General features: G+C 39.8%; 1 protein-coding gene across 2 annotated transcripts in view; it reads right to left on the bottom strand.

Moving 5' to 3' along the window:
* The window catches only part of Cul5 (cullin 5), a 46,310-nt gene that overhangs the window by 22,483 nt on the left and 8,181 nt on the right, over window positions 1-15,646 (bottom strand). Inside the window, exons 2-7 of one of the 2 annotated variants that reach the window (XM_041638501.1) lie at window positions 11,249-11,358; window positions 8,070-8,169; window positions 6,190-6,366; window positions 3,503-3,644; window positions 765-910; window positions 603-683 (exon numbers count right to left, since the gene is read on the bottom strand). In XM_041638501.1, the coding sequence (XP_041494435.1) occupies window positions 603-683; window positions 765-910; window positions 3,503-3,644; window positions 6,190-6,366; window positions 8,070-8,169; window positions 11,249-11,358 (756 nt within the window). Of the gene's footprint in view, window positions 1-602; window positions 684-764; window positions 911-3,502; window positions 3,645-6,189; window positions 6,367-8,069; window positions 8,170-11,248; window positions 11,359-15,646 lie in introns of those variants that run through there. The other variant, XM_041638503.1, reaches the window with a different exon arrangement.

Raw genomic sequence — 15,646 nt, forward strand, 5'->3', positions numbered from 1 at the left:
AAGAGCATGATAAAAGATTAAATACTGAGCCGGGCAGTCGTGGCACATGCCTTTAATCCCAGCACTTGGGAGGCAAAGGCAGTTGAATCCCTGTGTTCGAGACCAGCCTGGTCTACAAGAGTTAGTTCCAGGACAGCTAGGACTGTTACACAGGGAAACCCTGTCTCAAATAACAAAACAAAAAAAAAAGTTTAAAAAGTTAAAATACTGGACATTGCACATAGTGAAGACTAGAAAGTTCAGAAGATACCATTGCAGATGTATTTTTCAAGGGAGAAGAAAATTATAACCAATTATCAATACCAGTTAAAGAAATAAAAAAGAGAAGTGTGAGAAGCTGGAGAGATGGCTATGAACACTGTCTGCTCATAGATTTAAGATTTAGAGATTCGAGGCATCAGTTCCAGGGACCCACGACCCTCATCTGACCTCCACAGGTACCATATATATAGTGCACATACACAAATGCAAACCACTCAAACATATGAAATAAGTTTGAAAAGAACAAAAGAGGAAATGTCATTAGTGTCTGCATTTGCCACCCCTGTGCTACACCAGAAGGAAACCAATTGCTTACTGATGCAGCAGAGTTGAATACTTACTGCTTCAACAGAGTTACATTCTCGTCTTGTTTCTAAGTAACGGAGTGCTCTTTTTTCTTCTTCTTTTAATTTAGCATCTGCCTGTCCAGAAGCAAAATAGCAATCATTTTAAGAATATCAGGAAACTAGATAAACTATAAAATGCAATAAATTCTGACTTACATATTTCATGTAATTCTGCACACCATTTTGTTGTAAATACGAGGGTGCCTGTGTTCTATAAAATCGCTCTGTTGAGTCCAAGTATGCCTTCTCAAAATTATCCCTATAGATCTGAAGCTTGTCCTCAGGATTAGAACAAAGGTTAACTGAAACGCAAAAGATAAAGCTGTTTTAATTATTTTTGACTATAACAAATGAGTAACATACTAAGGTATGGTTGTAAGAGTCTAGAAAACTTCCAAAGATTATTGCACAAAGCAGTAAACTAATAAATTTTATAGTCATGTAAAACATTTTTTTTAAGAGGCTGCTTTCTAAGTGATGATCATAGAGCCATTCATAGAACAAATGGCATTTTAATGGAATCTTCAGGAATAAAAAGGATTTACAAAGTCAGAATACGAAAATCAATACCCAGAATAACGAAAACACAAGTGTATTGACCAAGCTACCTAATAGGATGATAAATGAAAACAGCATGGAAAGCCTCAAATCTGAATTTAGCATGAGATACCCCTTAAAGGGTAGAAAGTAGAGTGCTGATGTGACGGTTCACATAAAGGCACTCACTGCCCAGCCTCATGGCTTAAATTCAACCCCTGAGACCCACATGGTGGGGAGAACTGACTTCTACAAGTCATTTTCTAACCTACACACATACAGGGGGAGGAGGGGAGGAGAGACAGAGGAAAGAACATGGCACGCACATGTCCACACACAAATAAAAACAAAATAAAATTGGGAAAAAGTGCTGGGGTTATAGTTTATTAGCAGAGTGAAGGCATAGCATGTATGAGGCCTGAGGTTTAATTTCCAGTGTGGAAAATAATTAAGAACATTTAAAGTCTAGATGTAGAATTTAAACCAGTGGTAGATGAAATAAAAAGGAACAATTTCAAAATAATACTAAGGGAAAGAAATCTAAAGACTTGAATAAAACACAGCAACAAGATGGAAAAACAGCTATGGGATTTTTTCAAACTGTTTATGCGTTTTTCTCATGAAAATACTCCATCTACTGGGCACACATATAGATGTAGATGGTCAGGAAGATGACTTTTCATTTAATTGTACAATTATGACGAACAGAAATATGCCAGCATATATGCTTCATATAAATAGATCTATTTATTGTTCTACGAAGACTGTAAGACATGTAGAAGCCTGTTTTGTTTCTTTACTCAGATTAACATAAGAAAACAACAATTTTTTCCCCAGTCTAAGGAGACAAGCTACACACATTTAACTGATTTAAGACCTCAGAACAGCCGGGCGATGGTGGCGCACGCCTTTAATCCCAGCACTTGGGAGGCAGAGGCAGGCGGATCTCTGTGAGTTCGAGACCAGCCTGGTCTACAGAGCTAGTTCCAGGACAGGCTCCAAAGCCACAGAGAAACCCTGTCTCGGAAAGAAAAAAAAAAAAAAACCAAAAAACCTCAGAACAATTTCAAACTAGACAGTGTCTCTTGTAAGTTGTAATGGATTGTAAGTTAAAGACTTTACAGATATGCACAAGGACAGAGTCACAGGTGTCTAAACCAAGGTTATTAGTATACAGCAACTTAAAATACTTCGTGTTTCTCTTTCCAAGTGTGGCTGATAAAGACCTACTCCTGCCAGGTAGTGCTTGTGCGCGCCTTTAATCCCAACACCTGGGAGGCAGAGGCAGGCGGCTTTGTGAGTCCAAGGCCAGTCTACTCTACAAGAGCTAGTTCCAGGATAGGCTCCAAAGCTAGAGAGAAACCCTGTCTCAAAAAACAAAAACAGAAACAGAAAAAAGACCTACTTCCCTGCACAAATTCTTCGGCAGCTTGTCTCACTGGGCATTATGTATGCCCTCCCCTCAGGTCACAGCCTGTACTCCAGCAACCTTGAGGCCCAGGCTGCCATGGTTACTCAGACCCCACAACAGTAGCATTTGTAACCTTTTATACTGAAAAAGTTTGTTCCTGAACGTGTATGTGTGTGCGTGTGTGTGTATTTGTGTATCAGCTAGGTAAACAAAGAAGCCAGAGAGAATTGCAACAGGAGAACAAGAGCTGGAAAGAATAAAGGGCTGACCATCAGATCATGTATGTAAGTCTTTTACCTTCAGATAGACAAAAATTTTCTTACTGCTGCTCTGAAGACATTCTTTTCTGCAACTGGGGTGCAGTCCTGAGAGCTGGTGTCTCAGGCTGCAGCAAGGACTTCATGTGAGATATATACACTCAGTAAAATGAAGCATGAGTAAGACACTTAAGAAAATTATGCCAGGGAGAAACAATTACTATGAATCACTAAACATGAGGACACAACCTAGTCTCAAAATTACGAATGGTCTCCATGAGAAAATGAGGGAAGAGTCTGAAGGTGAGGAGGCATTCTCTAAGTTATAGAGGAAACAGGTACTTGACGGAAGAGGACAGACAACGTCATTGTTAGAACTTGAGAAAACAGAGGATGCACAGAAAAGTAACATCTAAAAATATCAACACACAAAAAAGTTATCCTTTATGAGCTATAGGTTGCAATTTATAGTTTTCTAGTTTAGGACACTAGAAAGTTTTAGCCAAGAGGTTAATTAATGATGAGGAAATATGACAAAAATGAATTTGAACTTAGCAGGTTTCTTTCACACAGAATCAATACCATTTTCATACTGTTAAAAAAGTACATGGTACACAAAGTAGAGTCTGGCAGAACTATATTAGAAGATTTCTAGAAAGGAAATGTGATTATAAAAGTTGAGAACATACCGTAGGATTCTCGTACTCCTATGACCAGCTGGGAATCAAAAGCTTCCCCTAATCTCTCAGCATGCACCAGCTTCATTGCACTATCCTGGAGTCTGTTTTTTATATTTGAAAAAATTGACTCATTCCACGTATCAAGCATGAGCTGGGAAAGTAAGAAAATAAAGGATCATCTTGGGTTATTAATACATTCAGTATTACACACAAGTTTAAGGACAAATGGTAGAAAAGAAAATCCTATTACTAGGTCTGTATTGTCTAATGCTTTAGGAGGTCACATATATATCATAAAAGTAAAGAACTAGGGCTGACATAGCGATGGACCTTTAATCCAAGCACTCAAGAGGCAGAGGCAGAGGCAGAGGCAGGGGGATCTCTAAAGTTTGAGGCCAGCCTGGTCTACGCAGTGAGTTCTAATACAGCCAAGATTACATAGAGAAACCCTATCTCAAAAATCCAAAACAAACACAAAAAAAGACCCTAATGCTTCAGAATGGAATTTGGATCCTACCTCCGCTATTTATATCCTTTTACAAGTGTAAAATATTAATCCAAATTTCTAGTGTTTGTTACAAAAATTAAATATGGTAATACATGGAAAACTGTGTTTAGAATGCTCACATGTATGCTTGTGCTAACCATCTTAATAAAAACATGTGCCCATCTATACCATCTATACCTACTAGCTGTAAGTACACACTGGTAAATGAAGATCAACGTCCCCAGGAACTTTGTCAGGCATTTATCAGGAACAGTAAGAATGTTGGTTAAAAAAAAAAAGAAAGAAAAAGAAAAAAGAATGTTGGTAAGAGGGTTAACAATTCTATACCTCTCACCATGTATCTGGGACTGCACTATGTAATACCCACAGTCCTCAAGTAAGAGCTACCATGATCTCCTCTTTATATGTGAAAGCTGGGGCCCAGCAGGAAACACTCACACGCCACACTTAAATATAACAAATATGGTCCTAGAATCAATGTTCATTTTACTCAGTAAGCCTCACAGCAAATTTAAAAAAATGGTAATTCATAACAAAATTAATAACCCAAAGAGGATAAGATTATAAGGCTACAAGTTAAATGGCATCTTCAAAGATTTTTTGCCTTTAAAAAGAAAATAAATGTCTCAATTTGCAGCTATTTCTAGCACTGAAAAACAATGTATATCAAGCCAGGTGGTGGTGGTGTACACCTTTAATTCCAACACTCAGGAGGCAGAGGCAGGTGGATCTGTGAGTTCAAGGCCAACCTGGTCTATAAGAGCTAGTTCCAGGACAGGCACCAAAGCTACAGAGAAACCTCTCTCAAAGAGAGAGGAAAAAAAAAGGTATATCTAATTTTATAGTATTACCAAATAAATTGAATTTTAAGAATAGGATGAGATGGTAATACCCAGACCACATAATTCTAATGTTGGTCTATTAACATAACCTTCATAGCAAACAGTATTTGAACTTTAAATGGCAATTTTTATTTTCTACCCTTCATTAAGGCTGAGGATGTAGTTCAGTGGTAGAGCGTACGTAGCGTGTATGCTCACATATATAAGCTCTGGTTCCATTCATTTCTCACTAGTAGGAAAGCAGTTGGCTAATGAGTATGGCAATTTTAAAAAATAATTCAGAATTGAAAGGAAGCTTGGGACACTGAGGTAGCCTTTGTCCCTTAAAGTATAGTTAGTCACCAGGCACAGGTCTTTACTTAGAAAACATGCAATTATAAAAATAAGCACAGTACACACTAAGCTTAAACAATGAGCACAAAGCAACTAGAGAGATGACAGCTGGCTAGCCACAATTAAACACATGGTTAGAAGGTAACATGTGTTAGAGAGGGTTTTTTCAAAGACAAAACAAGTAATTCTCAGGAAGATAAAGTACAAAGAAATAACACAACAAAAAGGTACTGAAGATAAAACTAGGAAAAGATAACAAGAAAAGGAAGAACTGAGGAGGTAATGTCTGGAAGTAGTTATAGTTTAAGAACAATAAAAAGATGAAAGATGGGGGGCTGGAGAGGTGGCTCAGTGGTTAAGAGCATTGCCTGCTCTTCCAAAGGTCATGAGTTCAATTCCCGGCAACCACATGGTGGCTCACAACCATCTGTAATGAGGTCTGCTGCCCTCTTCTGGTCTGCAGACACACGCGGACAGAATATTGTATACATAATAAATAAATATTTAAAAAAAAAAAGATGAAAGATGGAGCATGTGAAGGGGCCGGTCCTGCAGGTCCAAAGCTGCATGCAGGACCTTCATGGCACAGGGTAACAACAAGATATCCAAGGAGTCCCAGCAATAGCCCAACACTGATAGCAGAAACCAGAGGCCTCAAATGAGATCAATGACTCTTTGTAATAAACATAGTTCCAGAACAGGCTCCAAAACTTCAGAGAAATCCTGTCGCAAAAAACCAAATAAATAATCCTAGCCAGCTGATGGAGGCGCAGACCTTTGGAACCAAAAGAAACAGAAGGATCTCTGTGAGTTTGAGGCCAGCAAGGTCCATAGAGCCAAGAGCCATGTTCCAGGACAGGCAGAGTTGTTATACAGAGCACCCCTATCTCGAAACAACAACAAAAATTCTGAGAGCTATAAAGAATGGTGTGAAGTAGCAAAGCATATGTAAATTATTATGAAGTGCCTTCTTCCTGAAGAAATTTAGGAAAACAATGGGGTAAGAGACATACCTTTCTAACAATACTATCTTCCATATTTGACTTTTTATTGCTGCTTTGTTTACCCAATAAAGTAACCTCTAGTTGACAAAAAGGTTTTGGTAAAATGTCACACTGGGTAAAAAATTTTCTCCATTCAACAATATACGCCTTTAGCAAAGCGGTATCATCTTGATGACTCAGGACACGCTGAAAAACAAAATTGTATTAATTTGAAATACACTTAAAATGTCTTGAAAATGAGAATATAAAGCAATGATTTTAAAATATATGATTCATTGCACAAACCATTTAAAAGAAACTAATGCCCTAAATATTCTGTAAATAAATGTTCACAGCCATGTTTACAGTCATTTTATCCTAAACAGTAGTAAATTTAAACTGGGCAGTGATGTTTCAATCCCGGAACTGGGGAGGTAGAGGTAGATAGATCTGAGTAGCTCATGACAACCTGGTCTACAAAGCAAGTTCCAGGAAGGCTAGGGCTACACAGAAAAACTCTGTCTTAAAAATCAAACACAAATTACCAACAACAATAAGTGGAGGAAATGTTAAGGCCCATTATCTCATGAAGGGTAAACAAACAGTATGTGCTACAAGCTACAAAACAGCAGTACTCAGCCCGAGAATGCAGCACACAGCTAAGTTTTGAAAACAACCCAAGTGAAGACCAGTCATAAAAGTCACAGTTTAGGAAAAGCCAAAAACAGAAAAATTTGTGGTTTACTGGAACAGGGTCTGAGCGAGAGGTAACAGGAAGTGACTGCCTGCTAACAGAAGTGCTTCTTCAGAGGGGGATGAGATATTCTAGGATTAATGGCTGATGATCTATAAACTAAACCTCTCTGCAAGATACATTTGAGTTGAGGAATTTTGTTTCTTGTTTGTTTCTTCCTCCTTCCTTTTTGACGCAGACTCCATTATGCATTCTTGGGTTGGCCTAGAACTCATTCTGTGAAGCAGGCTTACTTTCCACACAAAGATCAGCCTGCCACTGCCTCCTGAGTGCTGGGATTAAAGGTGTACACTACCACATCTAGCTAAAAGAGTAAATCTTATGTCATGCAAATTATTTCTCTTTGAAGGGTTGAAATACTGCTGAGGTCATACTAGAGCCTAAACACAGTAGAGGCAAATAGATCTCAGTCAGTCAACCTAATCTATATGATGTACACCAAAATAGCCAGGGCTATGATGAGCAAGTGTCTCAAACAAAATAAAACAAAAAACTAGCTCTCATTGGCCTGCCACTTGCCAAGTAAGCTAGACTGACTGACCAGAGTTCCAGGGATCCACTTCCCCAATGCTGAGATTACAAATAAATGCCATGAAGATAATCTTATTGCTATCATTGCTGTATTAAATTATGTGTGTAGGAATAGGTACATATCACAGCATACATGTACAGTTGTGGATGTATCTGCACAAATGAGTGCTGATGTCTGTATAGGTTAGAAACATTGGATCCTCTGGAAGTAGAATTACAGATGTTATGTGTGTTTGATATGGGTGTGGGGTACCAAACTCAGGTTCTCTGCAAAAGCAGTATATGTTCTAAAGCACTGAGCCATCTCTCTAGCACCAGATATGTAGATTTTAAAGTCAATCCAAGGGGACAGGCACAGTGGCGAACATCTTTAATCCTAGCATTAAGAGGGCTGAGGCAGGTAGAACTGATGCTAGCCTGGTCTATAGAGCAAGTATGAGAAAAGCCAGAGATACAGTGAGACCCTGTTTTACTGTCCAAACAAAAAGAAAGAAGCCTAAGGATGGGGGTGTGGCTCACTGATGAATACATGCTTATTAACTAACCATCTAAGGCTCTATAATAGATGTCAAACACCAAGGTAAAAATAAATTGTGAAACAAAGGTGAAAACATGCACAACTTACTGCCTGTGCTTGCTTAATAAACTCAAGAATATCTTCTTTTAAAGCCTGATGAATTTTTGATGAACCTTTATCATCCCAGAGACAGACTGCATGTACATCCCTGTAAAATCACAGCAGTGGGCAAACATGAGTAATGAAACAGCAACAGGGACAAGCATTCATCTTAAGTTCTACACTGGTATAGTTCTACAGTTCCCATAGACCGCTGTAACAGTGCTAAACCATTCACAAGAACCAAACAAGTAACTGTGCCCATTATTTCATGGGTACTGATTGCTTGCTTTTTTCTCCCTAAACAGGGTTTCTTTTCGTTGTCCTGGCTGTCCTAGAACTGCTTACCAGGCTGGTCTGTAACTCACAGAAACCCACCTGCCTCTGACTCCTGAGAGCTGAGATTAAGGGTGTGTACCACCAGCACCTAGCAACTTTCCTTAATTCTCATATTCATTACAAAAGTATGTCTGTCTCTTAATCTCTATCCTCAAAGTTAATTTCTACTAATATTTTGTTAGCCAGTAGTGTGGTACATGCCTGTAGTCCCAGCACTGAGAGGCAGAGAGAGGAGGACCAAACCAAGAAAGCCAATTTAGTTGAATTGGTGAGCTCCAGGTTTAGTAAGTAAAGACTTACTAAAGGAAGTAAGTAAAGACTTACTAAGAAAGGCAAGGCATTCAAAGTCAATCTTTGGCCTCTGCATACACATACACATGGAGCACATGCATATACATGTATTACAAACACACACACGCATTTCTGGGGATCAACTCAGGTTCTCCTGCTTGCATAGCAAGCACTGTATATACTGAGTCCTCTCTCTAGTCTAATTATACTTTGATTGCAATTTTTCCCTACTCTACTACTATTTGGTAATTGATTTGGTAAGGTTGAGTATGCACTAATATGCAGTACTTTGGTTTGTTTGTTTGAGACAGGTTTTCTTTGTGTAGGTCTGGGTGTCCTGGAACTTCCTCTACAGACTAGGTTGGCCTCAAATTCTCCAGAGTGCTAGGATTAAATGTATGTGCCACCACCACCCAGCAATATTTAATATTTCTTGTAACTTACTGTCTTTTCCTGTTGTAACATAAACCTATTCAAAGAAATTTTGAAATTCGGGATTTCATCCTGATTCACAAATACTCCACGTCTTTTGTAGTAAAGATATAAAGCTATCTTTTCAATTTAAAAAAGCTAGTTCCAGGAGAGGCTCCAAACCCACAGAGAAACCCTGTCTCGAAAAAAAATAATAAATAATAATAATAAAAAGGCTTCTGTTCTTCTCAGTTCTGAATGAATGAAAAAACTGAAAGGGGTACACTGACTTTCTAAGAGAAAAATAAATGCAGCACCTGGAAGTCCGAGAAAAAGATCATTACTACTGCTGTGGGTGCTTGCTATCTATTCAGACTGCAAGCACACACAATACCTACTGGCACTAACGGTGAGACAGATGGGATAACCTTCCTTTCTTTCTGCACTTGCCATGTAGAACACTTGTTGCTCAGCTTAGTGCTGTGGCAGGTAAGCAACACAAGGACGAACATAGGAACCTGGTGTCATAGCCTGAGATTAATTTGCTAGCTGAACTGGAAATTCCAAGATGGACGATGGTTCCACAACACTGGCAGAATCATTCACTGGAACTACTGATCAATGTAGGCTTTGCTTGCTATAGCCTAACAATTTTTTTAAAAACATCTTTGTTTACAGTGGTAAAATGTGTCCTCTGGAACTAAATATGTTCGTGTACATGCCCTGATCAAAGACCTTTAGCCCTGGTAGTCCTTTCAGGTTTCTTCAACTTACTTAGGCTCTCTGCCTCTCTGCCTGAATTAATGCTTCAGATCTTGGCTACTATGTTCCTGCTCCTACCTTTCCAGGCCAGTACTGGAATTAAACCAAGGTCTTTTTCTTGTTAAGCAAGTGCCACTGAGGTATACCTGGTAGACCAAAAGTTAGTTTTTAAAAGTATGAGAGTGGGGACACTGGAGAAATGGTCCAGTAGTTAGGAACTCTTGTTCCTCTCTCAGAGGACTTGGTTTCAGTTCTCATCACCCACATAGAGGCTTACAGTACAAGGGGATCTGACATATTCTATTGGCTTCTGCAGGTACCAGGCATGTATACAAGGTACTTGCATATATACAAGCAAGTCACTCATATATATTAAAGTAAATAAATCTAAAAAGTTCACATCGAAACTGAAGGAGAGCTGGGCAGTGGTGGTGCATGCCTTTTATCTTAGCATTCAGGAACCAGAAGGTGGATCTCTGAAAATTTGAGGCCAGCCTGGTCTACAAAGAAAGTTCCAGGACAGGCTCCAAAGCTACAAAGAAACCCTATCTCGAATTCCCCCAGCTCCCCAAAAAAGGAAACCAAAGGAGAAAGCCATTTGGCTTTCTAAGGTAAACTCTGGGATTAATGGGGCTGCTTTAACTTGCTGCACTACTACTCAAAAAACTGTTCCATAAAGACATCTGGCCAAGGGCTGAGCAGTAACAAAGCAGATCTGAGATTGAATTCCTTTGAAAAATCTGATTGTAAGGTTGGTCTTTAACTGGTATCTAGCTGAAAACATTTAAATAAAGCTTCCTGAAATGATATTACTGGTTCAGTATACCTAAACTGTTGATATGAACATGGTTTATATTGAAAGCTTACTCTTCCTAGAAGTCCAGAATTTGAATGATTGCCAGTCTTGTTGCTGAAGAAATTAAATGTCCCAGGACTGGAGAGATGGCTCAACAGTAAAGAGCACTTGACACTCTAGCAGAGGACCTGAGGCATCCATGATGGCTCACTAACTACATTTCCCAGGGATCCAATACTCTTGTGACCTCCAGCAGCACCAAGCAAACATATGCTACATATACATACATGCAGCAAAATACTCATACACATAAAACTTTAATGTCCCATGTGAATTCTCTGGAAAAGGAGTCTTGGAAATTTGTGCTTAATCTTCCAACTGCATCCCACATGCCTTTCCTTGTAAGGTCAGGCTTGTGAGTTCACCTAAGAGATTAGGGAACTGTACTGGCAGTATGTACTAGCAATCCCCATCACAACCAGTAGGGGTACGCAGGTAAGCAAATACTTCAACTCACTATGCATCTCAGTATACAAAGCCACCAAAACTTGCTCTGTTAACAAACAAATAAAATTACTGAATTACTTACGAAAACAGATCAAACCACTGCTGTTTTGTTACAGATTCCTGGCGTAAAAGCTTCAAAACAATTGGACGCATGAAATCCCACTTGTCTTCAAACTGGAGAGAACCTTTATTCTTAAAAATAAGAGATAATAGATTAATTTTAAAATGATTTTAAAAAGTCTCACTTTTTTTTTTTATTTTGAGATACCAAAAAAAAAACAGAGATCAAATTTAACATAGCTTTCCAAACCAGAGAAAGGGGCAGGCCTCCCACTGGAGTCAATAAAACAAGGCTCATCAAATTGAGGCAGGACCAAGATGCTCCCCCTGCATCAAGGCTGCAAGGCATCCCAGCATGAGGAATAGGTTCCAAAAGTCAGCTCATGCACCAGAGACAGATCCTCTCCTGACTGCTAGAGTCCCACGAACAGACCAAGACTGTCACCTACATGCAGAGGGTCTAGACCAAACCAGAGTCTTATAAGCTTAATCTTACAGCAGAAAATCAGAGAAACAAAATTCTGGGCTGGAATTATAGGGTGAAAGTATAGCCCACTGTACATGAGGCCCGGGGTTCAATACAAGAGTGGGGGTTGGAAGGACAGCAATACTAAGATTGATTGCATGAAAGTGTTCCGTGACGAATTTGCTCTAAAAGAGTCTGGTCCTTCCTCTTGGCTCTTTCTGGTAGATAGTCCCTGAACAAATGGAATGTATACCTAGTATGAACCTGTGAACCTTAGGTCCTGTGTATGAGACAAACTAACCAATGTGGTTTTGGTAAAGGACTTAACCATAGCTACATGATCTTAAATGCAGGAGCTGGCCAAATTTAGAAAGATTAACAATGTAATTTAGAGAATGGTTTAATGTCAATCTAGAGATTCAAAGTTCCAAGGGAGCAATCATTTATGTCTTTGTGAAGAATTCCACACAAATTGTCAAGGCAATAAAAATTAGATAAGCTTCCTTAGGCATAATTTCTGTATGTTGTCATATACTGACATCAAAAGAGAAATATCTGCAGACTACAAGAAGGAAAGCAGAAGCTGTGCTTGGACCAGGTGGTGATGGCACACACCTTTAATCCCAGCATTTGGAAGGCAGAAGCAGGTAGATCTCTATGAGTTCGAGGCCAGCCTGGCCTACAAGAGCTAGTTCCAGGACAGCTAAGACACAGAGAACCCTGTCTTAGAAACAACAACAACAAAAAAAGTTATGCTTGTTACCTCTTAGACTCTGGCCTATGTTTCTCCCCATTTAATTGACCTAATGTTATATAATAAGTAACAGTGATGATTATATCAGCTTGCAGTAAATTCTGTGTCCTTCTGGTGTTGGAAATGAGCAGACACATTACAGAGTAAACCCTCTTAATTTTGTAGCTGTCCTACACTTCACAAAAAGAAAAGCTGTCAGACTGGAGAGATGGCTCAGAAGTTAAGGGCGCTTGTGACTCTTGCAGAACTGTAACTCTAGTTCCAAGGCATCTGACACTCTCAGGCTTCCAGGGACACCATCCATGTACATGGTGCACATACATGCTGTAATAGTCTGCTCTGTCCCTTTAAGAGACAAGCCACACCTACTCCCCCCACCCCTGTCAAGCAGTGGCAAGCTGATCTTCAGCTTCCAGAGCCCCCCTCAAAGAAGCAGCTTCTGTCTCTCCCTTCTTCCCTTCCCCGCCCCATCTCTGGATCTCTCAGCCTCTCTCGGTTCTCCCCCTTCTCCTCTTCCCTTCCATAATACACTAAATAAATATCCAACCTCACTCTGCATGGCGTGCCTTTCCATGTCTCTGAGACCCCCCAAAGAAGCAGCTTCTGTCTCTCCCTTCTTCCCACTTCTTCCTTTCCCACATCTCTGTTTCTCTCTGTTCTTCCCCATTCTCCTCTTCCCTTCCATAATCTACTAAATAAATATGCAACCTCACTCTACATGGTGTGCCTGTCCATGTCTTTGTCTCTCACCCACTATGTGGCTCCCTGCCAGAACCAGCTGCCTTCGGAGACCTGCCGCGTGGTCTCATCTGTCTCTCCTCGTGGGACTAACCATCGAGGTCTCTCATGCACCACTGGGACTCTTGGCCTGCTGCAGCCACTCCAGGAACTGCCTGGAACTAGCTGCTCTCTGGACACTTTGGGGACCCGTGGCGCGGTCTCATGGCCCACTGCCTGCTGCATCCACTTGGGGATCCGCAGCATTTTACTTAACCAGTCTTCCAGGATTCAGCTCTGTGTCATAGTTTACATGCATACGGGCATCTGTCTGTCTTTATTTACTGTGTAAAGTCTACCAAAGCCATAGGGCCACCTTTTCTTAAGGCCCCGTAGACAAGTGCAGGGCGCGAACAGCAAGCACAGATCCCAGCTGCAGAAGCTGATGACCAGCTAGGCAGCATGCATCTGCAGCGTGGTCTCATGACCTGCTGCCCGCTGCAGCCACCCACTCAGGGATCTGCAGCATTTTACTTAATCCAATACATATGCACATAAATTTTTTTTTTAATGAAAAAAGCAAAGGCTGGGTGTGTTGGCACCTGCCACTAATCCAAACACTTGAAAGGCAGAACCTACATAGTAAGTCCCTATCTCATCTACGGCGACATAGAGACCCTGTTCAAAATGGCAAAACAAAACCAAAGTACAGCTGTCTATGCCTGGGGTATGGAGAGCACAACCATGACAAGCTCAATAGGTCTAAGTTTCAGATTAGCTGGTTCCAGAGTTCCAGGGTCCAGGAAAGACCACAAACTGAGACCACCCAGGTACCACCCAGGAAAGGACCATGGAAAGGGAAAGTACCTAACATTCCAAAGGAAATTCCTAGCTTTCCAACCATTGTATTAAGTATCACCTGATGTCCCTTAGCCTAGCACACACAAGTCCCCTTTCACCAAGACAGGACCTCTTAAAAAAGAGTTGCAAGGTTTTGTAGCTGAAACTGAGTCAGGAAGCCTATCTTAAGTGAGAGTGCTTGCCTCTAGCAAGCAGAGCCCACCCAAGAAAGTGCTGTGATTTCCCAAGCTCTCTCAGGTTTTATGTGGATACAGTTGTCCACATATTGGGCATAGGAGGTATTTCTCCTAGCAAAAATGCAGATAAAATTTTTAAAACATGCTTAGCATTTTAAGAAGCACTCCTGGACAGTAAAGAATTACAGATAACACAATAAAGACAGATTCAGATATAAAAGAACTCTAAATGGGTCATGGTGTTGGATAAATGTATGTAGGCTTGGGAGAGAGAAGAAAAAAGTAGAGAGCTAGAAAAGAAGTAAATTGTTTTTTAAAAGTCTTTAAAGAGACAGAATACAGTCATCAGTTAAAAGGAGTAAAGAAAAATAAGCCACATAAAGATGGACTATACACTGAGAGAATGGATTATGTATATTATTGTGTTTTCTTTGGATTTTTTGACTGTTGAAGAACTAAGTACAGAGAGACATTTCTTTTTTTTTTTTTATTTATTTATTTATTTATTTATTTATTTATTATACAATATTATGTCAGTGTATATGCCTGCAGGCCAGAAGAGGGCACCAGATCCCATTACAGATGGTTGTGAGCCACCATGTGGTTGCTGGGAATTGAACTCAGGACCTTTGGAAGAGCAGACAATGCTCTTAACCTCTGAGCCATCTCTCCAGCCCCAGAGAGACATTTCATTATATGGTTTGCTAAGCTAAACCAGCATGCATATTATAAAGGTATCTTGACTTCAAGAATTTGGGTCTAAGGATATGTTACTTTGTAAAAGAGGTTCTTTTTTTTTTTTTTTTTTTGTTTCCACAGAGAATGAGAACCTGTGGATTCATTCCAGGCTAATATGGTTTGATAGACCACAACCCTCCAAGAGGTTGCCATGAACACCCTCAAAAAATTACTTCGCCCAATAAACCACAGGAAGAAGTTTGGACAGAACTGCGCCCATATTCCAAAATATTGTTTGTAAATGTTTGTTTACATTTAAAGGAGAATATGCTATAGAGATGGATATGCATCAGTATGGATCTTGGTTTATTGATACAAGTTTTAGATCAGTTCTGTTTTATGTATATATTTCTGCTCTTGATTAATGTATTGTGATTGTGTAGCTCATTTAAAAATATAATGTATAGGACTGGAGAGATGGCTCAGAGGTTAAGAGCATTGCCCGCTCTTCCAAAGGTCCTGAGTTCAATTCCCAGCAACCACATGGTGGCTCACAACCATCTGTGGTGAGGTCTGGTGCCCTCTTCTGGCCTGCAGACATATAGATAGAATATTGTATACATAATAAATAAATATTAAAAATATATATAATGTATAATTAAGAAATATAGGTTAATAGATAAGCATCTATAATAGTCAAGGTTATAGACACATTAGTTAGATTTTCTAGATGTACAAAGATGTATTTCAGATGAATAAGCATTCCTC

This window comes from Microtus oregoni, unplaced genomic scaffold, assembly GCF_018167655.1.
Source record: "Microtus oregoni isolate MIOR12 unplaced genomic scaffold, Mior012 000055F_ref0000237, whole genome shotgun sequence".
Taxonomy (NCBI): domain Eukaryota; kingdom Metazoa; phylum Chordata; class Mammalia; order Rodentia; family Cricetidae; genus Microtus; species Microtus oregoni.